The 27,027-nt window shown below is 41.7% G+C and overlaps 1 protein-coding gene across 22 annotated transcripts in view; it reads right to left on the bottom strand.

Moving 5' to 3' along the window:
• Positions 1-27,027, bottom strand: part of Phc3 (polyhomeotic homolog 3) — a 74,925-nt gene that overhangs the window by 26,974 nt on the left and 20,924 nt on the right. For 5 of the 22 annotated variants that reach the window (XR_015662959.1, XR_015662961.1, XM_087621923.1 and 2 more), the window contains 5 exon segments: positions 24,761-24,919; positions 16,340-16,583; positions 10,520-11,394; positions 5,923-6,076; positions 1,450-1,700 (listed from right to left, as the gene is read on the bottom strand). Coding sequence is in view for 9 of the 22 variants with exons in the window: in XM_087621923.1 (XP_087478049.1) it covers positions 1,450-1,700; positions 5,923-6,076; positions 10,520-11,394; positions 16,340-16,583; positions 24,761-24,919 (1,683 nt within the window). In the remaining 13 variants the exon portion in view is untranslated. 22 annotated transcript variants of the gene reach the window in all.

Raw genomic sequence — 27,027 nt, 5'->3', positions numbered from 1 at the left:
TAGCTATGACTCCTATTAAGGGGGACACAGAGCCTGAACCTCCCAACTCCTGTAACCAAGCAAGTCTTCGAGTGAAGAGAATGGGACACCAAGTGGGCCATAAAACCTCCAACCTATAATCTGTCCTGCCTGCAAGGTGGCACAGAAATTGGGAACGTGGCCAGCCAAAGACCAGTCCAGCTTGAGACCTGTGTTAGAAGAAGGAGCCTACCCTTGGCACTGCCTGGATGACCAGGAATCAGAGGCTCGATGGCACACACAGCTAGGATAGAACCAAACATGGCTGGAAAAGAAAAAGAATGTCAATAAAATGATCCCTAATGCTAAACTGGTAAACAGGAGCCTAGCACGCTTCATCCAGCAACTGATGGAAACAGGTACAAAGGCCCACAGCCAAACACTAGCTGGGAGCTCAGAAATCTGGAAGAGGCGGGAAGAAAGGTTGTAGGACCCAGAGGGGTCAAGGACACACACACACACACACACACACACACACACACACACACACACACACACACACACACGCAAAAACAAACAAACAAAAAACCCAGAATCAACTAACCTGGTCCCATTAGGGCTCAGAGACTGAACTGACTCCAGGAGCTCACATGGGCCTGACCCAGGTCCTCTGTGTATGCGTTACAATTATTGTGTGGTTTGGTCTTCTTGTGAGACTCCTAACAGTGGGAACAGGGGCTGTTTCTGACTCTTTTGCTAACTTTTGGAACCCTTTTCCTCCTGATGGGTTGCCTAGTCTAGCCTTAAAACAAGATGAGGTACCCAGTCCCATTGCAACTTGGTATGCCACGTTTGTTTGATGTCCCTGGGAGGCCTGCTCTTTTTTTCTGAAGGGAAACAGAGGAGGAGTGGGTGGGGATGGAGGTGGAGGACTACACTGGGGTGGTGATAATCAGTAATGCTATGGCTAGAGTGCTAGGTACAGGGAGGAGTAATGCTATGGCTAGAGTGCTAGGTACAGGGAGGAGTAACACTGAATCCTTAGCTCTCACACACCCTAAAAACATCTCCATCAAACAGAAGCAAAACTGAGATCAGAAATGGCTAGTACAAAATGTCTCAGGCCAAGCAGAGGTGGCACAGGCCTTTAATCCCAGCACTTGGGAGTCGGAGGCAGGTGGATCTCTGTAAATTCAAATCCAGCCTTTTTATCATTATTAACTGATACAGAGAAAGTTTCAGCCAGGGCCACACAGAGAAACCCTGTCATGAGAAATCAAAGGGGTGGGGTGGGGGGGATTTTAAAGTCTCAGAACCTGTATAGATAAATACATAAAGGGTTAGACAGTTAAAATTCTACATTTAAAAACAAATCAATCTTTAAATTTAAAATTACAAGCATTTTCCTGGACAACAATAGTAGACGATTTTTTAAGACAGTGTTGTGTGGCTAAAAATAATTGTAAAAACACAAATAAGCTTCCTACTTACAGGAAACGGCTCCAGTCCCTCCTGAATCACAAAACCTTCTATAACGTGGGTCAGAATCTGTGGCTTCACGATAGCCTGTGGAGGCTTGTTTTCCAGGCTGGGGGTGCTGCTGGCCAGAGAAGTGCTGCTGCTCCTTGTGGAGGCAGCGGGCATTAAGAGTGGAGGTGCAGGAGCAGAGACATGGGTTGGGTCTGATGGAGACTTGATCACAGAAGCACTGACTGAGGCCACGGCAGGCAACTCTACTTGCTCTGAAAGAAAAGGGATCCTACGGTTGGCCATGTGTCCTACAGAGACCACAGGGCTTAGGAGTGAACATGAGAGAACTGCATCTCTCCAAAGACGTCATGCAGCCGTCTCATTTAATCCGTACAACTCCCCACTCTATAGACGTACACCAATACGCTCAAATTATCACCTGCACGGTTTTACTGTCCCCATAAAACTTGCAAATGCCCCAAATATCTCACGAATAACTACAAAAATTGTCAATTGAGTTTCTGTCCGCTTTTAGACCGCACAGATAATAAATGTCTTACATTCCTGTCTATTCCACATGATTCAGATGGACATATATTCACTTAGAAAAATTCAAAAAGACCCAAAATCCACAGAAATAGGAATTTCAGTGATTTGGGCAGGTTATAGGCTATAGCCTCAAGGCAAGAAGATCTTCTGAATCCTCTCAGAAGGCATTTTTGCTTTCTTTCAACTTCTGTGTTGCTGTGTGTGCTGACTGAGGAAATGCTGCAAGGAGCACTGAGCAGGCCCAAGTAAGGTTCAGCTGACAATGTCGATGGGATGGAAGTCACTACACAGTAGCCTCAGCCTTGACTGTCAGTGAAGCCTTGACGCAGAGAGGTGAAGCAGCTAATATGTAGGCATATTAGTGAGAACAGAACTCTAAAGCAGAAGGCATGTGTGCAGTCACTCACTGAACACTCGGTTATCTGGTGTCACAGCCAATGCTTTCACTTGTATCTCATTTAACCTACAAGTAACAGTGTCTTCATCTCCGCCGGGCAGATAAGGAAACCAAGACACAGGCAGATTAACTTGCTTGCCTTAATGTCACACAACAAATAGGTCATGAAACTGGGGCACTGTCCCAGCGTGCTGCAAGAGCACACGGTGACTGCTCACCACCAGGCTGGGAGGCAGAGGCAGGCAAGTCTCTGAGAGTTCCAGGCAGTAAGGGAGACAGGGAGGATCTGTCTCAAAAACAAGCAAACCCCCGTGCACAAAATAAACCCAGAGCCAGAGTCTTATGAAACTAAGGAAGGAGGGGAAGAGAGATGAGAGAGGGCAGGAAATGAAATGCATGCATACAACAGTAACTTCTAAACTCTATGATACATGAGCAAAAGTCCACGTGCTCTCGGGCAGGAGCACCACAGTACTCCTGCCCATGTGTCAAATCATCGCATATACATACCTCTGTGGAACAAGAGAAAAGAAACTAGGAGGTATGACTAAAAGTAATTTCTCTATAGAAAAAAACCTATGAGGAACTAAAAATGAAATTCTAATGGCCCTCACAGATGTAATGACACTTCCTGACTCAATAAATACAAACCTCCAGGCTATGGTTTAAGTGAGCACTGTACGGGATGCCAGCGTTGAGAAGGAGAGCTTTCTGGAAGGCGACTGGAGCTGTGTAGGACGCTCACACTCGCAGCTGTGTGATGTGATGCCTCTGCCAGGGGACAGCTCAGCAGGAAGGCTGCACCTGATGCAGCCTCTTTACCTTACAATTCCCTCTCCAGAAACACAAGCCAAAGAAGTTTCTCTTCAGTAAAACCCCTAAGTCTGTTATTTGTTCTGAGATGGTGCCTGTTCAGTAGTGAGGCGGCTTTCGAGCTCCAGACGGAACTCCCTCACTGTGCTGAGCACTGGTGCTACAGGCGTGTTCTACCATAACCAGCCCCAATCCACAAAGTGGCCGAAGACGTTGCATTAAGTATATTTCTTCCAGAAAATACTACTCAGTTGTTTATCTGAATTAATTTATATATTATGTTATGTATATAATAAAGTCCTCAAATTGTGTTAAAAATAGATCTATAAGTTATTACTTGCCAATTTATAAGCTATTAAAAGCAAAAGCATGAACAATAATAATTTGAAATTAAAGCAGAATCACAGTCAAGTTTATTATTCGAGTAAGCTGATATTTTGATTATTTTTTTTTTTTTTTGGTTCTTTTTTTCAGAGCTGGGGACCGAACCCAGGGCCTTGCGCTTCCAAGGCAAGTGCTCTACCACTGAGCTAAATCCCCAACCCCTGATATTTTGATTTTTGAATCAAAACTTCAGGACATCTGCAGCAGCACAAATGCTTTTAGAGAAACTAGACCCATTGGCCTCCGAGGTAGTTAGTATTAGAGCTTGCTAGCATGCCCAAAACCCTGGTTTTCATCCTCAGCACCGCCAACAAAATAAAAAGCAAAAAAGGTAAAAAATAAAATAAAAAGGAAAAATAGACAGGCATGGTGGTACACACCTTTAATCCTAGGTACTCTGGAGGCAGAGGCAGGTAGATCTCTGTGAATTCAAGGCCAGCCTCGGCTACACAGCAGGTCTCAGCACAGCCAAGATTACATAAACAGACCCTATTTTTAAAAAAAGGAAAAAGAAAGGAAAGGAAAGGGAAAAGAAAAAGAAAGGAAAAGAAAAATATTTTAAAACAAACAAACAGAAATACCTGATCCTGTTGATAGGTCTCATTACATACGTAGCCCAGGATGGCTTCAGACAACTCTGGTTAATGTCACAGTCATTATCCTCCTCTGTCAGTCTCATAAGCACAAGTGTACACTACCATACCTGGCATTATCCTTAGGACTTTAAAAATATATCCTATGTAACCATAACTGGCCTGAAACTCAAAGACTGCTGCCTCTGCCTCCTGAGAGGCGGGGTCAGAGGCGTGCACTACAATACGAGGTAAGAGGAAGGCTGATTTTCCTCTTGTCTGCTTCCGAGAAGTGGGGGAGACGGAAGCAGCAGGGAAAGGGGAAAGGAGGCAAGCAGGGCTTTGCCGTCAGTTCTCCTCAGGCTCCAGCGGCAGTGCCTCCATGCCTCTGACAGTGCTTGTTCTTGACGGGAGCTAATCATGAGGGCCAGCGAGTCATCAAAACAACACAACAGTTTCAGCCAAGCCTGACTGCAGCTTGGTATTATGAGGACAAAAACTTAAGTAACATGTATGCTACAGAAACCTGAAAAGCACTGAGTGGAAATCACAAACAATTATGAGAACATCCAACATAATGTGTGTGTGCGTGCGCGCACGCGTGCAGAAGTCGAAGTCAGAGGATAACTGTTAGGGAGTTAAGTTTTCACCTTGCTTCAGCCTTGTTTAAGGCAAGCTCTTACTTGTCGCTACCTGGCCCACAAGCTTCTAGCCAATTCTTCAGTCTCCTCCTCCAATCTCACATAGGAATGCTATGGTTACAGATGTGATCTAGGGTATCCAGCTTTTTATATGGTTAAAGAATCTGAATTTGGTCACCAGGTTTACATAACAAGCAGGTTTACCCAGTGACCCTTTGGAGGCGGGGATGGTACAAGATCTCATGTAGCATAGGCTGGCTTCGAATGTAGCCAAAATGATCTTCCTTCCTTCACCTCAAAAATGCTGAGAGTAGAGGCGCTTGCCATCTGTTTTTTATGAGTTGCTAGGAACTGAAACTAGGGCTTTGCTTGTGCATGCTCAGCAAGGACTTTGTCAGTTGAGTTGCACACCCAACCCCTAACATAATCTCCTGCTGATTTGTAGTAATTGTGTGTGTGTGAGCGTGCATGTGTGCATCACGCATGCACGGAGGCAAGTGCGTACACAAAAGCATGTGAAGGTCAGAGGACAACCCTGGACACGGATCTCAGACTCTTCATTTGCAGACAGAGTGTTTTTGCTATTTGCTGATATATGCATCAGGCTAGCTGGCCCTCAAGTTTCTGCATATTCTCCTGTCTTGGCACTCCTCTAACTATGGGAACACTGGGATTATAGGTATATGCTACTGTGCCTAGCTAGCTTTATGTGGACTCTGGGGGTTTGAACTTAGGTCCCTATGCTTGAGCAACAAGTGCTTTACACACTGGGCCACCTCCCCAGTCCCCTATTCTAATTTTTAAATAAGAAACAGCTAACACAGGAATCTTGATAGGCACATGGAACATAACTGTATCAGCCACAAATTATTATAATGCTTGAAACATCACTTTTTCTTGGGTGGTGCTAAAAGTTTTATAAACCAGTAACTTTCCACTGCTACTAAAGAATTTCCCAAGAAAATGAGCAATTTTTATTTTTTAATAAGAAAATATTCTTCATACATTTTAATTAATATAATCTATCTTTTGCTACAGTTAACAACAGTAATGGGATAGTTTAATGTTATCTCTAACGGGAAATGTCCGATTACTGACATCTACCAAATAGACTCTTCTAAACTTTGTGTTTCCTCACCTAACAAAGGATGCTCAGATGTCAAATCCTCTCCTCTCCCCACAGTGATAGCTGCTGGAGACAAAGTGGGGGGCGGCGGTGTTCGGTCCATCCGTGCACACTCATCGGACTCCTCTGGCCTTTCTTCCTCGCACACATCTTCTACCTGATAAACCTGCAATGACAAGCCGCACTACCTTGACATTTCCCAAAAACACATTCAATAAGGTATTCTGAACTTTACAATTTTTAATTCTAAATGCATTAATTTAAAAGCAAAGCAAACGACAATGCTGACAACTTGAAAGGAGAGCTTCGGAAGCACTCATAGCAATGCTTTATAAGACCTCGTACTGTGTCACTGAAAGCAACCCGTGGGCCAGAAGGTGGGCTTTCCAAAATGATACTGGCCACGTCTGAACATATTGTTTAGAATAAAAAAAAAGGTGTTTTAGTTTACATAATCAAATAACTCTCTTTAAAATAGCATTGCTTCTGTTCATTTACACCTGTCATGAATCGGAATAGATGCCAGTGCTCTTTACATTCTACTTCCAAAACAATAGATGTCAGGCCAACATGTGCCAAGGAGATTATATGCAATTACCCATGTCATTAAAGACTAAGTCATGACGAGTACTGTCTATGAGACCACGGGACAGCCAGCAGTGTTACCTTTATTCCCTTTCTGTAGGACTCGAGAATCAAATGAACTCTCAGAAGCCACTATGACATATGCACAAAATATCTTTCTTTTACCCAGTTACACAGGACCTACTGTTGGTTCCACGGGGAAGGTTTAGTCCCTTTTATGCAACTGTGAAGATTTACTGAAGTACTGTGACATCAAAATCACAGAAAAGGAGCCATGGAATTAGAACAAAATTACTCAACTAGCATTTTATTAAACTTGCGGACTAAGTTTCAAAGTGTCTCCAGAGAGCAACAGATGCAAGCACTCTGACTGCTTGGTATTTATGAAAGATGATCCTCTCCTGACACAAAGCTCATTTCCTTTCGTGTGTCAAAGCTTTTGCTTAAATTTCAAAGGCTGAGGCTTTTTTAAAAAAAAATTTTTTTTTTTGGTTCTTTTTTTCAGAGCTGGGGACCGAACCCAGGGCCTTGCGCTTCCTAGGCAAGCGCTCTACCACTGAGCTAAATCCCCAATCCCTAAAATTTTTTCTTAACTAATTAAAACTGTAATAAATCTTAACAAAATTTAAAAAAACTCTGAACATTCATGAAATAACTTTAAGTGACATCCAATATTACATTTTTAGTTAAATTGTTGAAAAAAGGTGTAATAATTTTAGGTGTCTAGAATTTAATATGAAATTAATCAGGATATCTGAATCTGGCATAAACCATGTAAAGTACTATGAAGTTTCACTTATGAACTATACATGACAACAAGTAATACTAGTTAAAAAACAAACATCTATTTAGAATCAAGTAAAACATCTGTCCAGGAATGGTGGCCCAACCTTGTGATTCCAGCACTTGGAAAGCTGAGACAGAATACTGAGCTCACAGCAGCCTGGGCACACAGCAAGACCCCATGGACACAATGGCAAGAAAAAAGTTAACATGATAACCCCCCTAAAATATTCTTCTAAAATCCCACTAGAGTCATTTTATATTCAACATGATATCTTGAACTATTATCCAAATCAGGTTCTAATAGGCAACATTTTTTTTTTTTTTTTTTTGTCTGTGAGATACTTTTTCACAACCCAGAAACTAGAAAACGGTTTCACGGAAGCTAACATCACAAGTAGAAGTGGTCACTGTCACTGTATACCACAGCACAGTGGATGGTCACCAGTGTCTGTTTGTGGTAACAGCAATGTTTAGTATGAGGGTAAAAGTCAGCACAGAAAAGTCACGGCCCCAAATGCAGGGGTCAACAAAGACAATCAGCAAACATAAAGGAGGCCTTCCTGGTGCAGTAGGTGCAGGCAGTGTCAGCTCAGGGAGTGGGGCAGAGCTGACTGGGGAAGCAGACAAGCGGCTTTGTTCACCAGTCCGATTTACCCCACTACACTCCCTTTAGTAGTAGCACTTCCCCGACAAAGGACATGACTACTGAGCTGCCTCAGCTCTCTTCACCCCTGGCACTGACATATATGCTACTTACAGTATCTTTTAAGGAATCAAAGCTTGACCGTGAACATAATTATAATTTTTGAAAAGTAGTTTTTAAAAAATAAAAGGCTGTAACATGAATAGTACTATTTTTCAAATTTCCCTCAAGGAACACTATAAAATAGTTCTCATTCCTGAGAGGAGGTTAATACAGAGATCTCTTCGCAATCCCCACGTAAAGGAAAGCAAGTTAACAGGTAAATAAAGCAGGCAAAAGGAATTCACCACACATATTTGGCCAATAAGCACAAAACCATCTCGACACAGCAACTAGAAACTGGAGGAAGGCAGTCAGCCTGAGGTTTTGCTCACAAGATCTTCCATCACAAAACCTGCCCACGTCTTATTTAGCTCATAACTGCAACTGTTCTAAACATAGCGAAGACCACCAAACTTACCTCAGCAAGTCCATATCCCATCTGTCTCCCCCTAAACAAACTGAGGGACATCTGTTTATTAGCTCTAAGTCATCTGCCCTCCCATGTCTTAGTTATACCTAAATCCCAACTTAAAAAAACTGCTTCCTTTTTAGAAATAACTTTTCTGAAAACATACTTATTTATTTTAATAATTTCCCCTTTGTTGTTCAAATGTTTATAACTTATTGGAAAGAAATAGATCTGTATTTAAGTACTTGAAATAATCAAGAGTGGTTTTGATTAAAAAAAATCTTTTAGTAACAACAACAACAACACAGCAGCTTAGTCAACAGCTGATGTGAAAAGAAGGGAAAGGAAACTAACAGGCAGACAGCCACAGAGGAACCTTCCAGAAAGGACAGTGGCCTTGTGGTTTTAAAACAGAGGGCTAAATCAGCAAAACAGATCCAATATTTCTGACTTAATATTTAAAGTGTTTTGGGTTTTTTTTTTTTTTTTTTTTTGGCATTTCTACCCTAATATGTTGACCCAAAGTCCTCTTATAAAAAATAATTTAAAAAAATATGGATTATAGAAACTTTATTGTTTACTCATTGAAAACCAAACACTGAACTAAACACTGAGTAATGAAATTATATTTGGTTCCTTTGAAAGTACTGTATTTTCCCTAAACCTTTGTTTTTCATGTTTTAGTTTTGGCAGTACTGGGACTGAACCAGGGCCTGACACATGCTAAACAGGCCCTCTACCACTGAACTACATCCCTAAGGCAAAACCTGTTAAAGTGCTCTAAAACTCATTAAAAGAAAAGACAGAGGCATAGTTAAGTGGTAAGCCTATCTAATATGTGTTTCCCTTGGGCTCTGGCTTTCCAGAGGGTAGTGACAGGGAGGACTGAGCAGCAGCTCAGAGCCTACTAAGGGTAAGAATAACAAACTATAAACTTGAGCCTAAGTCCAACGGCTTTACTAATGAAGAGAATGTAAGTCCTTTCCTTCCTGAGATCAGTGTTATTTAATTCTACTCTGTGGGAACTCTGTAACCAAGGCTACTTTTGAGCTCGCTGGCCAGTCCAGGATGGCCCAAACTCATGGTCTTCTTGCTTCAGCTTCCCAAGAACTGGGATAAAACAAGAGTATCACACCATGTCTGACTATGAGTGATTTTCAGTTTGACACAAAACTTCCTTCTAGAAAAATTATTTTTCTCAGTGAGAAACTAAATGAATTTGGTCATTTTGATTAAACTCATAAAGACCTTATTTCAATTTTTATATAAACCATCTTATAAATTGTAATAAGTCCTTCAGAGGAAATTTTGAAAAAGAAATATATTTTTAAGATACTTTTTAGGCACCATGTGAACCTTTCGAGAGGTTCCTTCTTATACACTCCACTGAAACCCAAAACTCAAACCTTTTACTCCATGCCTTACATTTCTTTCATTCTCAGTATCAAAGTCAAAAACTCAAAACTTTTAGCCTTTTAACTGAGAACTAATTTAAGTATATAGTTTCTCTTAGTAGAATAGAAAGTTTAAACAGTTGTTTTTTTACAAAGTTGAACTCTACTGTAGAATAAATGTCTTAACAGTTTTAATTACAAAACATAATTTCATCAAAAAGTTACCTCATACAGTCATGCCTCGTCCATCAAAGACAAGCGTCAAGGCCCAGGACCTCTGAATGCACACAACTAGGTTAGCTAGATAAACCATGCGTTTAAAAACATACAAGCCAACAGAAGGGAGCTATGAAGGATAATCACCTTAAGAGAAAAAACTTTGTGCAGATGACACTGGTTCAAATGCATTCCCTTGGGGAAAAAAAATCAACTCTGTAAAGATAGCAGATGGATTTGTTTAAATAGTAATAAATTAACGAGGGACTTTCATAACCATCACAAATGTAAGCATGCAACCGTACTACAGCGAGCGACAGCTTCCTTTGCTCACACAGTACATTGTCAGAGTCTCACAGCAAAGGTGCAAGCTTGGAAACCATAGGCATTGAGAGTCAGCAGCACAGCACAGTGTGGGAGAGACAGACTGACGCTCAGTTCAGCAAGAAAGTCAAAGAGCTGCCGAGGGCTTACCACTGGTGGATCAACAGGTGCTGGCGGCTGTACTTGTAGGTTTACCGCAACGGTCTGTGGAGGAGGAAGAGTCTGAAATGGCAACTGGACCAAAGCTTCTGCAGCAGGCAGCTCCTCTTCTGACACCAAAGCATTCTGCACCAAAACCTGGCCCTGGGATAGAATTTCAGGCTGCACTTGTAAAGACTGCATAGACTGCAAGGGCAGTGGTGGGATCTGAGCTGGAGGAGATGCCGACATCTGTGGAGGGGTTGCGATCGGAATTGGAGATGACTGTAGGGTTGAATATTGCTGGTGTGATGTTGGGGACACTATCTGCTGACCAGGGGACACCAAGGCAGACTGCTGGACGGGGCCAATGTGTACTACAGGGGATGCTGGAAGTGGAAGATGGGACGGGAGGTTCAGCTGTGCTGTGGATTGTACCTGATCAGCAGTGGCCTGCTGCAAGTTTGGCCCTGTGTGAAGAGCTGAAGACACAAGAGGGTGTGGCTGGACAAGTGCTTGTGGATGGATAATGATGGTAGGAGACTGGCTTGGGGAATGAGCGGGGGGAGGAGACACCACTACAGACTGCTGTGCAGACTGGGCCTGGCTAGGAGACACAGTTAAAGGCGGGGGATGGCTCTGAATTGGTGAGCAATGCTGCTGTGACTGGGCATTACTGGAAGCCGGAGAAAGGCCATGGTTGGGGAGTGGGATACAGTGCTGGGATGGGGGTGGATCTTGACTTGGACTCTGAAGGGTGATTGGCTGAATTTGCTGTTGTTGCTGTTGTAATATCAGCTGATGATGGGAAACTTTAGGAGGTGGTGAATGGAGAGGAATCTGTTGATGTTTGATTAGAGAATGAGGCTGAATTGGAGAATATGAAGCTGTGAGAGAAAAAAATAACAATTAGTACAGGTTTCAAAACAGAATAATTTTACATAAACCTAAAGGAGGAGAGTTTCACATCAGAGTCATAGTCACTAGCACTCTATTACAAGTCATTCAGGCATGACTAATTTGGAATTCTGTGACAACATATTTTCCTTGCAAGGCTAAAATACTGGATAAAGTGAGCTATACTGTGAAATGCTGAAGGGAAAACAATGTAACCACATATGTACAGTCACGTGTGTACAATCGCATGCATACAATGGCATGTGTGGGTCTTCATTTGCTCTACTCTTCCCGTCTCAGAGCAGCTCCACTAGCTCTCAGCACTTAGGTCTATGCACTGCAGTCGGTCTCTTCTCTGAAGGAGAAGGATCATCAAGAAGTACACTACGCAGAAGGGTGACTTCGAGACCAACGATCTCATCCTAACTATGACAAAACAGGTCTCAAACTAACAGCAAAATCAGTTAACTACAAAAGCTTCCCGAGTAAGCATTTTAGCTCAAATAAAGTCTTTATTATTTGATCACAAATAAAATTATTTCACATAAAACTCCAAAACACATGGCTGAATCTTGTAGTGCTGAAGCCAGTCCAAGTCTAAGTGAGCAATCTATTTCTTGCAGAGAATGAAGAAATGAGATCATGCTACCTAAATAAGGGATGGGTGATAAGCAGTGACTGGTGTCAGATCTTCTGTACAGACACGCTCACAACAGGGACACACTTAGACAGGGCTCGCACACCCTGAGTTGTGAGTGGTTACCAGTGCCTCCTCACAGGGAGGGCAGAGGCTGGTGAAAGCCTCCCTACTTTGAACTGAAAAGTGAATGCACTGGAAGATAAACTGGAACGACTGCATCAGCCTGCACAAAAGTAGACACATCTACATGGGCATGGGAGGCGCACCTTCAGTCTTGCACTCAGAAGGCACAGGCACTCGCATCTCTGACGTAAGAGGCCAGCTTGATCTACAGAGCAATTCCAGGCCACCCAGGGCTATAAGGAGACCCTGTGTCAAAGTCTCTACTCTCCACCCCACCTCACCCCACCCTGCCTCAAACGAAATAGTTATCTAAATCAAATCTAAAGACAGAATTTTTTAAACTTGCAATGTAAATATAAAAGTTATGTAACAACTTGCATCATTTTATATTCAACCACATTTATGACAACAGTATTATATAAACTTCTAATAATTTATTTCTTAAACATTTGAATTTGATTAAAATTTTAAACTTAGGGATCAGGCTGAAAAGACTTCTCAGTCCTTAAGAGCACTGGCTCTTCTTCCAGAGGATCTGAATTTGGCTCCAACATCCACATGGCTGCTCATAACCAACTCCAGTCCCAGGAGACCCAACGCTGTCTTCTGGCCCCTCAGTTCCCAGCAACACATGAGGAGCACTCACACACACAGGCAAAAGCCATATTAAATTATTTGTTTAAATTTATAGCAGTCCTCTAAAGAAATTGACATCTAATTAATATCTCAAAAAGTATTAGAAATTCCAAGAGCTGCCCACAAACTATTTTTAAGTGGAGGGCTGAGGTTGCAGCTCAGTGTTAGAACAGGAGCTTACCATGCATATGGCATGGATTCAAAAATAGGTCTAAAATTCAATCTAAAAACATTTTCACATAATCTAGTAATTCCAATTAAGACTGTCAGCCCTTCACAAACATGGTGATAGCTATGTTATACAGTATTCAAAAAAGAACGGTGAGTAAAATCCTGCAATTCTATGAAGTCTCTCATCAATACTCACTCGTACAACAGTTATGGAGGAAGTGGCTGTTATTCCTTCTTTCAGATAAGGAAACAGATCGCTTTGCCTCCGTTTAAAACACAAAGGTATATTTTAATTTTACCACCTCTTCCAAACACTTTTCTTTTAATTATGTGTCTGTGTGTGGTGTGTGCACATGAGTGGGAGGCCCTGGGAAGGCCTGAAGGCGGTGGCAACACGATTCCCTGAAGCTGGAGTCACAGACGGTTGTGAAGCAGCCTCCATGGGGCCTGGGAACAGATCTCTAGTCCTTTCGAAAACAACAGTCATTCTTAACTGCTCAGAGTCTCTCCAGCCCCCATGAACCATGTTCTTGAACACAGTTGATGTACCCACTAGAGTAAAGTTTTTGTGATCTAGTAGGTAAGCAGTCTGATATTTTAGTAAAGTAAAAGTCTATTCTTCACCTAAATTAAAATCTTCTTGGATTGTAAGTCAGAGAGCAGAGACAATCCTAAATGGAGGACAGGGACTGTGAGCGAGAAAGCTGACTGTGTTAAAACTGTGCCTTACTGGTGACTGTCTCCAACTTTAATGAACACTTTATTACTGTCAGAGCAGCCTAATATTTGAAAGATTAATGACTGACATAAATTCTCTCATTATTTATAATAATGTATCATTTTACTCTATAATTACGACAACGCTGTGACGTATACATGGTGCTAAACTAATGCACTATTTGACAGGTGAACTAAAATTACACATCGAATCCTGAGTCGAGGGCTTTATTATAAACTGTTCCCCTTCCTCCAAATTCATATGTTGAAACTGTAACCCCTAAAGTGGCTAGGAGATGGAGAGGCTAGGAAGTCAGGTCAAAGGGGATCCTGGGAGAAGGCCTGACACGGCAGAGATTTGTGTACCAATAAAAAGAGAACCAGGGCTGAAGGCATGACTCAACAGGTAACCCTAATGACCTGGGTTCAGTCCCCGCAACCACACAGTAGAGGAAAGAACAGACTCCTACAAGTTGTCCTCTGAGTTGACATGCACTGTGACATGTTTGGGCCACCTGCACCAACCTACGCACACAATGAGCAAGTACCCCCAACAGTTCTGACAAAGGACCAGAGCTCCCTCACCACTGTGCTCCCACAGGAAGTCCGTGTGAGGACAACAGACATGACAAGGTGAAAAAGATGTCCTCGTGAGAGCTGGGCTTTGACTTCCAAAGTACCTAGGCAAACCAGTAGAGGACTTTTTCACTACATGTTGAATTACTGTCTATATAAAAATAAGAAAAAAGGGGCTGGAGAGATGGCTCAGCGGTTAAGAGCACTGACTGCTCTTCCAGAGGTCCTGAGTTCAAATCCCAGCAACCACATGGTGGCTCACAACCATCTGTAATGGAATCCGATGCCCTCTTCTGGTGTGTCTGAAGACAGCTACAGTGTACTTATATATAATAAATAAATAAATCTTAAAAAAAATAAGAAAAAAGAAAAAAGCCCTCTAAAAACTGTTTAAAAGAGAACTTTTTTTTAACCTTTAAATATTAAAGACAAAACTACCAGAATTATCAGTTGGGCTGATATCAGGGCTGTCAAGGAGAGTTATCATGAGTTTAAGACCAGCCTGAGCTACTTCTAAATAAATAGAATTACCAACAAATTAAGTCTTCCACCCTTAAGGACAAAAGGTAAAGACAAGCAAGTGATCTTTACACCCTAAAATACATTCAAGAAAATAGTAACTATGTCCACTATGGTATTAGGAACTACATTAGAATACAAATAGAGGGTTTGGTCTTTTTCTCTATTTAAAATGACTGTTGGCATAGTTCTAGCTAAGGAAAAAAAAAATAAGATGGCAGAAACTATCTCTGCCATCTCACTGGAAACTATACCCTGAAGTGCCTGGTCACTTCAGGCTTAGAAGGCCAATGTTGTTCCCCACTGGCTCTCCAAACCTTGGAGGATGTTACTTAGAGGTACGAATACTCCAGATAATGCTCTGCAAAAACCCAGTTATCTGGCCCTAGAGACAATACAGACCAGGACACAGATATTTATACAAAGGAAACCATATCTAAGTACAACATGAAAGGATTTGTTACCAGACAAACAACGATCTAAGCACTGTGAGAGCTGACTAACACTAATGGGGACACTGTGTGACGATTTCCAAAGGCTCAGTGTGGGACCTGAGCGACTGACTCATCAAGCATAGCTGCCTACCTTTTACAGGCAGTGAGTGCAAGCACAGCTCAGTGCTATGGAGATGGGAAGGTGGACCTGAAAGGGGATTAGGACATAGTCAAGCAGAGTAGAGTGCTAACAATCCGTGCTACGGCAGGCAGGAAAGCTCAGGTCACTACTGGGCAACCTGCAAGGGACTGCCTGTCTAGTAAGGAGGTGTGTAAACAAGGACTGTTATGAAAGTTCAGTCAGGACACATTTCAGCTTAGAGAAGTGAGATGATGCCAAGATTCCGAGATTTGGTGAAAGGAAGTACATCGGCAATAACAACACAGAAGAAATATGAAAAGAAATTGAAGGAATGTAACTCCATGTTAGCACGCTTGTATAGCATGTGTGTGAGGCTCTAGATTCAATCCCCAGTACCAAACACACAGAGAAGTCAGTCTAGATGGGGAAAGAAGTAAATGTCAACAGTACAGAACAAGACACAAGAAGCTCCCTCTGGAAAGCCCAAGGTTTTGACTTTAAGACAGGAAGCAGGGTCACTGCAGAAGACATGACAGCGAGGTAAGAAGGGAAGACGAGATTCCTTGTCAACCTTCTCCCAGATGAAGTCTCACACTGTGGTAGGTGAGCTGGGAAAATCATGTCCTTATTTGCACAATCTTTTGCTTTGAAAAAGTAACAAATGATTCTACTAATGACTTACACAAAATACACTTAATTTTTTTCTAAAAGTTTAAAAAGCTAAGACATACTTTTTTTAAGAGCTAAAAGGTCTTACTGATATAAAGGGAGACCAGCACATGGTAAGATGTGACCAGTAACAGGACGGGAGAGCATCTGTTTTAGCAACTATGCTTTCATGTTGTTTCAAGCTACTTAGTGAGGTTTTCTTTAGTTTACAAAAATTCTCATCTTAAGATATTTTAAAACTGTTAATCTTACTCACGTAGTAGCCATCCTTTGTTATAAGACAACTACTTCCATGAACGTTTACCCACCTGGTGCTATCAACTGGTGAATGCTTGATGTCCGTGTGACGGCTGTGCTCCGAGATTCCAGACCTGGACTTCCGCCCTTCTTGCTCTCTGGAGAAGGGTCTCGTTGGCTGATTTTAGAACTGGTCACTGTTGTTTTATTATGGCAAATTGTCAAGGACTGGGTTTGACCAGCACTTTTTGGTGGGCCATTCTGTGAGCTAGATAAGACACCCAACTTCTGGCTGCGTAATGTTAAATTCTGAACCTAAGAACCACATAACAAAAAGTAAAGATAAAAACAGATGTCTTTAGCTGATAGGGGAAGCATTACAACAATAACAGCAATCAATACTGTGCCTTACACCAGGAGGTCCAAGCTCACTGACCCTAGGGAAAGGAGAATCGTCCACTGAAGGGCAGATCTTACATGCTATGTGGCAGGTTTTAAAGCCCAAAAGGGCAGGTGCGGGCTGCTGTGAGCGAACAAGAGCAGGAGCACAGGAAGAACAGGAGCTAAATGAAAGCCAGACTGAGGGGAGGGCTGCCGGCAATGAACTGCAAACTCAAGGAAATGGCTCTGCACCCACGGCACTGAGAGTGACTAACTCTAAATGTACTGGGGTAGGGCTGCAAGGCAACTGACTCATCTAATCGGACTCCATTGTGATACTTATGAGAAGCATTTTCAGAAAACTTAAATTTAAATAAACATTTAAATAATGTTACTGACCATTGTTTGCCTGTGAGAACTGGCTTTTTTGAGCTGAACGTGATACACACACAGAGCTCTGAAGTGGGTCTGTGTGGTGTCCTGCCCACACGGGGCCATTCTAACCACTATAAACTGACAGGGCTATCCCACTCCATCTCACTTGAGCTTACGCCTCTCTAAACAGCAAAGCAGAAAACGCCTCACCAAAAGCTGCATGACTTCTTGGCTATCTGGAATATGTACCAAATACAGTTAGTGCTAGCACTGGTCCTTGGAGGGTCAAAGGAGGCTCCAATGTGGCAAGACTACATGCTGCTGATTGAGTCTTGGTATCCTGACTATACACCCACCTTCGCTGCTACTCAAGGCTGTACTCCCTGTCCAAATGCCAAACAGTGCCAAGAGAAGGCAAATCAACGTTCATGCCAGGCAAGCATCAACCAAATCTGTAGCTGCTGTCACTTCGTGAAAATGAAGTACCCCTCCATTCAACCCCACAAAAAGACGTGTGTATTCAAGGCTTGGTGCCAGGCACCTGTGCTCAGAGGCTGCTCCTTTGGGAAGTAATGGATGAGGACTCTGCTCTCCTCAGTGTTAACTCAGCAAAGGGCTTAAAATTTGAACAGACTATTAGGAGGCAGATCTGCAGAAGAGGGGATCTGGGGTCCTGATCCCTCCCTGCCACCTTCTCTGCCTGTCTGCCAAAAAGTAAGCAACTTGGTCTATCATACAATCCCTGCCATGACAGCCTGTCTCTCTGACCCAGAAAAGAACAGCAAGGGCCCACCATGAACTGAAACCACAGGACAAAATAAATTTCTCTCCTTTTATATTGTTTCTCCTAGGTTATTAGTCATGGCAACAAAAACTGACTAATACTACTATTGGAAAAAGTTTCTAAGTGAGATCAGATTGAGCTTCTCAGATTTTCCTCACATATTCCCCATTGTGTGCCAACATATATTAATAACCATTAGTATTAAAGTTCCACACACAAGTAAAATGTACTGTACTCCTCAGGTCGCCATTCAAAAGATCATGATGTAAGCCCAAACTACATTGAACCCACTTGCTCTTCTCCAGTCTACAGTTCTGTTCCTGCACATCCGCTCTCCTTGCCGTAAACACACATGCGCATCCTTCATTTATTCTGGCCCTACTTGCCTCAATGTCATTCTTTTTCAAGCTCTTATTCCTAGTCCAGTAATGCCCTTCCCTCTCTCAGAAGAGCTTCCTGAAGTCCTTTGTGAGAAATTTCCTTCCTCCATTGTTTCCATAATGTGTGCAGTCCTCGCCTGCCCATCTGTGAATGGTGAGATGAGATTCGGAGCTAACCTGCCGTCATCCTCAGCACTGACAGTTCCACCCTGTTGTTCAGAACCACAAACATGGGACGCTTCCTAAGTCTGGGATCTTCTCTTACATCTGACTTTTGAAATATACACCATATAACTATTTGAAAGGTTATTTTGTTCCATTTAAGGCTCTATGCTAACACTAAAATTTGTTCATATTTACTAACAAACTCCATCAAGTATCTTGGTGGAGGTACATTAAAATGGCTGTAGCTAGGTGGGAGAATCTTTGCCTAGTATGTCACGTGTTACAAGAGGAAAAAACAAGTCTATCAGGGATAGTGGCCCAGGCCTACAATCCTGGCACACAGGAGGCAGAAGCAGGAGGATCATGAACAAGTTCAAGGCCAGCCTCAGATACATCATTAACTCCAGCACAATCTTGGCCACACAGCAAGACCTTGTCTCCAAAAACACATAAGTAAATGAACAAGTAAGTAAAACAGCAAGCTCTCCGGGGAAGGCTGCATGATAGAGAATATAACATTTTCCACGAACAATCCATGCAGGAGACCATACAATAATGACAAGCAAGAATAAATAACCTGGAAATCTTGAATGAAAAGCACATGAGGAGTAAATGGAGACTTGACACCTGCAGCCCCACCTCATTTCTCTAACACGCTTGCTGTTTCCTACAAGCCTGGAAGGAATACACTTGCATCCACAGCTAAGTCAGATATGGCCACTATGAGCTTCTAGACTTTAATCAGCTGCCATCCTCACTCATGTACCAACTTGGTATAAATAAATTACAACACAGAGACTAAGGCACCAAAGGTAATATTTATCTACTATTGAAAAGATACATAAAAGATTCCCTTGACATTATCACTTTTGAGGAAAAAAAAGTTCATGCTAAGACCCTGGCTTTAATTTTCATTTCCCTTGAACCAAGCCTATATTATGAAAACCTTCTGACATTGTACCTGAGGTGTTTTTCCTAACTTCACTCTAATGTTTTATGATATATAATGCATATATCACTGCCAAAATCATCTTAAAATTCTGTGACTTGACTCAAACCCTGCAGACACCATCACAGTACCCTGTCTCTGCACAGGAGACGGGGGTCAGTGTCACGCTGCTCACAGTAGAGCTTTCTTTAGCTCCCAGCCTTTTAATCAGAGATCACTTCTCCTCCCATCAGCATTCCCCACAGTGCTCCGCTTGCCATAGGACGGCTTCTTACTCTCCTACAGACATACCTTGGTGCCAGACATAGTGGTACAAGCCTTTAATCCCAGCAATCCAGAGCAAAGGGAGGTGCAGCTCTGTGAGTCTGAGGCCAGCCTGTCAGCTAAAGGTACATAATGAGACTAGACCATACGTGTGTGTATAAATACTTACATACATATACATGTGTATGCGTGTGTGTGTGTGTGTGTGTGTGTGTGTGTGTTTCACTGAGTAGTTAATTTATATGTGGATTTTTGTAGTTTAAATTAGATTATTAAACTATAAATCTGTAAGCAGTAGAAGAGTTTGAAAGCAACAGTACCGAGCCTACGCTACATCTTAACTGGGTCAGCATCACCACCCCTGCCAGCCTCACTCACCTATCCACAGAGAAGCGCCTAAGGACCAACACTCCTCCAGCTCTCCTGAAAGCATTAGCCAGACCAAACCCTCACAGACCCGCACAGATAGGGCACATCCAAGTGCACCAGAAGACCACTTTCATAAACTATATTAGCTGAATTAAAGACCTGCGGGAATATTTTCATCATGAAAAATAAGTAAGCAAATTGTGCTCCAGACCACGTTAAACAATAATAATCTTCTAAGCAACTGCTTTAGCACAGGAACTATAAATCATTTAAATAGTTATGTTCCTTTCTTCACTTCTAGCTTCTTGAAAACTAAGAACCAAATGTGTGATTTATCTTTATACAATGTCAAATAAAAAGTCATCAGTAGATGTGACATCTCGTTATGTGGCAGGCATTGACTGCCTCGTTGGCCCCTTGTAACAACTGAGGTACACTGCAGTATAAGTAAAGAAGTCAGAACTCAGCGTCCACTGACTGCTGCCTGTCACTCTCTTTAAGGAGGTGCACAGGGCCAGGGAGCAAGTTAGAGAACTCTGGGTGTACCTGACCATCTTTACCACTTATACACTGTATAGTGTATCTTTACCACTATACAGGAAAACTGTCTTTATTAGCAAATGTTAATACACAAAGAGGTTCTCTAAAACAAAAGTCCAAGAATACTGTTGCTTCCTCATTTCTTAAATTTCGCCAGAAACTGAACCTTGATATGAAAACGCAGTGCAGCAGGGATGGTGACTCATGCCTGTGATCCCAGCACTGAGACAGGAGACTGACACTGAGACAAAAGTACTGCCTGGAGTTCAAGGCCTGCAGCCCACAGCAAGTGCCAGGCCAGCAAAAGCTGCACAGCAAAAACCCTGTCAGAAGAGGAAACTGAAAATGCACCTCAAATGAACAAAAGAGATTATAACTATGTATTAAATGAAAGGTCAAAATGACACAATGTACAAACAAGTCTGCCATGAAGTGCAAAGACAGCATCACATAAAGGAATAGTCTACTCAACCGTTTTGACTGAAGGTCTACTGAATCTAAATAATTGTAGAAGCTTATCCAGGTCTCGCTTACAATGGATACAACCGTTCCATGAGTTTTGACAGTAGGTCTACACCACATAACCATCATCATCTCACCAGCACACACAGCCTCCCTCCTCAATCTTCCCTACTCTGTCTGCCTCAGGTACCATTAATCTAATGTTTTCACTATGGAAAATTTTCCCTAGTCTGGAATCTTAAAAATACAGAATCCCAGGTGCACTTCTTGTGTCTGGCTTCGGGCTAACCATGCTGTTAGGGGTTTATCTGAGATGTGCTCCTGTCACCTGTGAGTACTGTGCCCTGTGTGAAAATGACACCATGTGCTTACACACTTGGCATTTAAAGACTATTTAGCTGTCATAAACTATTGTAGTTCAACAGTCATTTCAAGCCACCCAGGCAAGTATATAATAATGCTCGTTATGGTTCTGATCTGCATATCTATAATGATCTATGAGGTGGAACATTTTTTTCATGTACTCATTTCTTGTTTGGGGTTGTTGCTGATGAGACAGTTTTACTACGTGTTTCTGATTGTTGTGAAATTCTCTATATAGACCAGGTTGGCCTCAAATTCATGGAGATCTATTTGCCTCTTAAGTACTGGGATTAAAGCCATATGCTATGCCTGGTCTATATAGCCTTTTTTAATAAAAACTATCTCTTCAAATCTTTTGTTCAAACTAACCTCATAATCAATTATTAAACTATAGGCATTTTTAAAAACATATTCTAGGTACAATCTCTGATCAAATATATTTATTGTGAATAGTTTTTCTTGGCCTGTAACCTGGGTACTCTGTTTTGTATGATTCTTTAAAGAATAATTTTTAGCTTTAATAAAGTCTAATTTATCACTATATGTGTTTCTAGTTACTCTTCTTTGTACCCCCTCAGAAAGCCTCGCCTACCCTAGACTTGCAGAGATGCTGTGCTATTTCCCCCTGGAGAGTTAAGGTTTTTTTTTTTGTTTTTTTGTTTTTTTTTTTTTTTGGTTCTTTTTTTCAGAGCTGGGGACCGAACCCAGGGCCTTGCGCTTCCTAGGTAAGCGCTCTACCACTGAGCTAAATCCCCAGCCCCAAGTTTTTATCTTTAGGCTTATATTCTACTTTTAGTTTATTGTTGTGAATAAGATAGAAGTTCTATAATAAGACAAAATTCATTGTTGCTCCATAGTATCAAATAAAGTAATATTCTACTTAAGTTTTTAAGTTGCCTGATTTAACACATTTTTAAACATAAAACTGCTATCCACTTTAGCTTATATTGTATAACTGCTTGCAAAGAAATCTAAAAAAAAAAAAAATAATAATATAATTCCCATAAAAGGAATCTAGTATGTAATAAAACTAAAAGTACAATGTTATTAACAAACTCTCATTAACCTTGGTGGACAGCTAATAACCTAAATGTCTGTTCAATTATATTATCAATTCTACAACACAATCACGTTCTCGGAGCTCTCAGTGGTGCATGAATTTCACCTGAAAGGCACGGCCATGCACTCTGCAGCGGAGGCCGAGCTGAGAGTGCAATGCCCACCTCTCCCTCTCCGAGGAGACACAGCCCTCAGGAGCACACTGTGAAGCCAGACAGTCTCACCTGAGCAGCTGCAGACTGACAGGAAGGTGACGGTGACGACGAGACAACAGGGATGTCAGACTGTACAGCAGCCACAGTGGTAGCAGGTGTGAAAATCAGCTGTACAGACAGAAAACCAAAAGTAACAGCCTGAGACTAAAGAACACGTCCCACACACAATGTGCAGCAAGCAGGCAAGACACTGAACCCTGTGACAGAGAGACAATGCCCGTTAGGACCACCTCCTAAGCAAAAGGCTTCACATGACAAAGAGAAGGTTGTGATTGCACAGCTCAAAGAGCCATCACAGCTTTAAAATAGCTCACAATTCTGAGAGTAGGAAAAATCTACTCAAAGAAAGACATGTGTTGTGTTGATATGAAATCCTCAAAGCAAATCTGTTCCAAATAAAAGCTCAGGATTCCTAAGATGGAGAGGAAATAAAACTCCATTAGGACATAGGTTAAATGCTGATAAGAGACAGGAAAAGAAACACCAAAGTCTCTTCAGTCCACAGACAACAATGCCACACACTATACTACAACTTCTCAGCTACAAGGGCGACCCAACTATAGAACAAGGTAGGGTTGCTCTTGACTGTGGAACTGTCTGTAAAAGGCTATTGATTCTAAACGTAAATGTCAGGATGTTAAAACAGAGCAACAAAATGTCTTCACACCAAAACGACAAAAAAAGAGAAAAACATAATCTATACATCATTATCCTATTTCAGAGTTATTATTGTATAGGTGTCATTAATTTCTAAAACAATGCAATCTATTCACCTGAACTGAGTTTAGTCGGTAGCTACGGTAGGTCTCAGAGTGCGGAGAAGTACTAGTCTAAAGTCATTCCAGTGGTCACGCACCCCCTACCGCTGCACAAAGTAACGTCAACTAAGGGTATTTTCTAAAGTTGAATTTTTACTAGTAGGTATTAAACTGTGATTTTCATGCGTGTACACACATAATGATCATCTCACTCTCCCTGCCACATCCACCCCTGACTGCTCCTAGGCCCCTCCCTTTCCTCTAGGTCTTTTACAGTTTGTGTCTTTAGTCAGTCACTAAATTTAAGTAAATTCACCCACAATTGTCTTATCTTCAGTGCATGTAGCTCAAATCATTCCACTCCAAAAGGAATATATTCCATTAGACTGAGTTATGTGAACTGCCCATTTTAAAGGTCAAAATCATCACACACACACACACACACACACACACACACACACACAAATCAAATTGTTCAACCTAATTTTAAACCATATCATTAAAGACAATTTCAAGGGAGAAAAATAACCCCAAGAGAAAGGTGATGTGTACCCCACAATTTGTGGACAGAATAAGAGCTGTGTCCCATCCCCACGTCCCACCAAGAACAACACTGGAAACTAACCAGCCAACTCTAAATGAAGACCTGGGGTCAAACGTGTACTCAGTTCACTGGTCAGAAGCCTGCACATTAAGGAAGCTGAAGATGTAGAATACTGATAAGATGCTTGCCTAGTATGCATGAAGCCCTGGGTTCAATCTCTAGGACTGCGAAATTAACTAATACATATATATGGCTATATTTAAAAACACACATATATGCTAAAACATTTGTATAACTTCATCTACATTCCTTTAAAAAAGTTCAACAATTAAATCAGGAAATCAGTAGGAACCTAATTATAGAATAATCAATTAACATTTCTATATTAATAAAATATTTGAATTACACCTAAGAATACAACATTACAGAATTTGAGACAATAATAACCAAAGCTATGAATTATCTGAAAAACTGTAAAACTCCAATCCAGATTCAAGAAGGGCTGAGGACAAATCCTTACTTATAGTTAAAAACTAAGGTTTTAATAGTTCCAATTATTTCCTCAAACTTTCAATGCCAGCAGAATAAATGATTTTATATATTACTGTAAGTACTAAAAACTATAAATTAAAAGCTCTTCAATTGTTGAGGTGGCAAGAAAGTTTTTAAAGTCAGTTTCTCAGTATTAAAAAATATTTTTTACCAAAAAGGCCTACTAACTCAAGGGGGAATGTTTATGCACATTTATAAATGTACAAAGACTGAACAGACACGCACACACTTGATAAATACTGCTTAAGAATTAAAAACGCCTCATTGCATCAAGTGCAGGAGCACTGAGCCCTCCGTAGTTAAGGCACGGAAAGCTGGCACTCTGGGCTTACCATTTGAGCTCGGAGATACATTTGGGCCTGGCTGGCTGTGAGGGTGGGCGAGGTGCTCCCTAGGAGCATGGTCTGCTGGGTAATGCTGCCACTGGTCGAGCTGGAGGCCTGCGAGCGGCTCATCAGCTGAGCAGGTGTCGGCGAAGTGGAGAGGTTGATCTGAGGAAGGTAATGCAACAGGTCAAAGGCTTCCATGTTGTGCCTCTGTGTCCCTCAGCCTCTCAAGCTGAAGCAGGCAGTCAACAGGAGAGACCTCACAGAGGGGCTCTCATCTTTGACAGAGCCCTTTACTTTGGGCACCTATTCACATATACGTGAAAAACAGCACAGACTGCTTAGTAACTGAGCAACTTTTCAACATATCTACATTTCAGTAAAACTTCTAGCATATTAAAATGTCATTCTACTACCTCCCCGAAATCAGGGCTAGTGTTCAATTATTTTAATATGCCTCAGAATAAACAACTTTAAAATTCTAACTTTAGTACACTATTTTCTCACACTCACATTTTAAGGAGCTTGTGAAGTGAATAAAAATTAAAATACAAATAATCCATTCCTAAATAGAAAGCATACATGTGACATAAAATTAGTGCAGTTTTCTCAAAACAAAAGAAAATTAAATTGCTACCTGTCAAACTGATAGAAAAACCCTGAATATTGACTGCAAAATTAATGTGTACCCACTTTAAAGTTTAAAGTCACTGGTTAGGAATTAATTAGAAAGATGTGGTGACTCATATACTATAGTGCTTGAAAAGCTGAGAACGGAGGCTCCTGGCTTAAATGCCAGCTGTGGGCTGTGGAGTAAGTCCTAGGCCAACCTATGGTACACAGGATCTGGTCTACACAAAAAAGAAAAAAAATTACTATATGGCTGAGAGCGTGGCACAAGCCTATAATCTAAGCACATGAAATGCTGAGGCAGGAGGACTGTTGCTGGGTAGCCTGAGTTTATTACATATTATTATGTAATAAGATCCTGGCTCAAAAGAGTAAAGACTAGTGTGTAGTCTAGTAAATCCCTGGACAATACCTTGGAAACTGGCAACTTGCTTGATCTGTAAAGGAGAAATAGATTGGGGAGGCTGAGAAGCAGAGAAGAGAGATACAAACACCCTTTCCATCTTTCCAATTCATAACCACGTTCATGTATCATTCATTCCTAATAATTTCAAAGAGAATATAACTCAACCTCACCTTAAATCCTTTTGTGGTACAAAGCAGAAAATAAAATTAAGAAATATTAGCCTTCTGATTCAGGAAGTGAATACACATCCATGTGCTCAAGGACATTCTGCAATCCTACTCAACATGAAGATGACAGTGGAGTCAAAGTAACCCACAAAACTCAGCCCAGGAAGTAAGCAACAGCTGCCAGCAAGCCCCCTCATCCATGACACCTACACGGATGAAGTACACATTTGGCCTGCTATGCAGGAAAGCTGGACATGAAACCCCTATTTTTTGAGACAAGATCCTGAAAAAGGCTAATCGATTTGTAAAAAGCTGAGGCAGCTAGGAAACTGCCGTAACTGCCCTGACATACTGGAAGGCTGGCGGGAGACCCTAGGACAATCAAAATTGCAGGTGCTTACTGTGGGTGGGTATAAAATCCAAATGCACACTCCCTGCATAGCTCTTAACATAACACCATCCAGTTCATTAACATTTGATGGAACAAAATGGTAAAGCAGGCTTTCCAGCAATCTTCCACCAGAGGAAACATCAACTTAAGTATTAAGCCCATAAAACTCCTTTCATGAGACCAAGGATATCAGATTCTTGTTAAAATCCATGTTAAAATATTTATAGAAGCTTATGAAATAGAAACTTTCAGGCATACTAAGTTGATTACCAATGTCTCGCCACAAGGAAGCCATCAGAAAGTACCCACTGACAGAGCAGTCACCATGACGCCCTATGACTATTTACCTGTCTGTATCCTCAGTGCGCTCTAAAATGTTGTCTTTCAATATGTGGTACTAATACTGTGCCTCACAGCACATCAGTGTTAAAAGTTCTGAAACGTGGGCTGGAGAAATGGTTCTGTCTGAAAAGTGCTGGTCACACAGGAGAAGGACCTGAGCTTGGTTCAGTGCACACATCCAAAATCTCAGCGCTGGGAAGGCAGAGACTCGAGAATCCATCCCTGGGCTTCCTGGATGCCCACACCGAAGCAGACAGGAGCTCTATGTTCCATTAGTAACCCTTTCTCCAAAACTAAACTGCCGTATGGCCACAGCAGACACCCTGTGTGTACATCA

Source organism: Rattus norvegicus, chromosome 2 (genome assembly GCF_021556685.1).
Source record: "Rattus norvegicus strain SHRSP/BbbUtx chromosome 2, alternate assembly SHRSP_T2T, whole genome shotgun sequence".
NCBI lineage: Eukaryota > Metazoa > Chordata > Mammalia > Rodentia > Muridae > Rattus > Rattus norvegicus.
The sequence above is the reverse complement of the archived record's forward strand: the minus strand, read 5'-3'. Positions and strand labels throughout refer to the sequence as shown.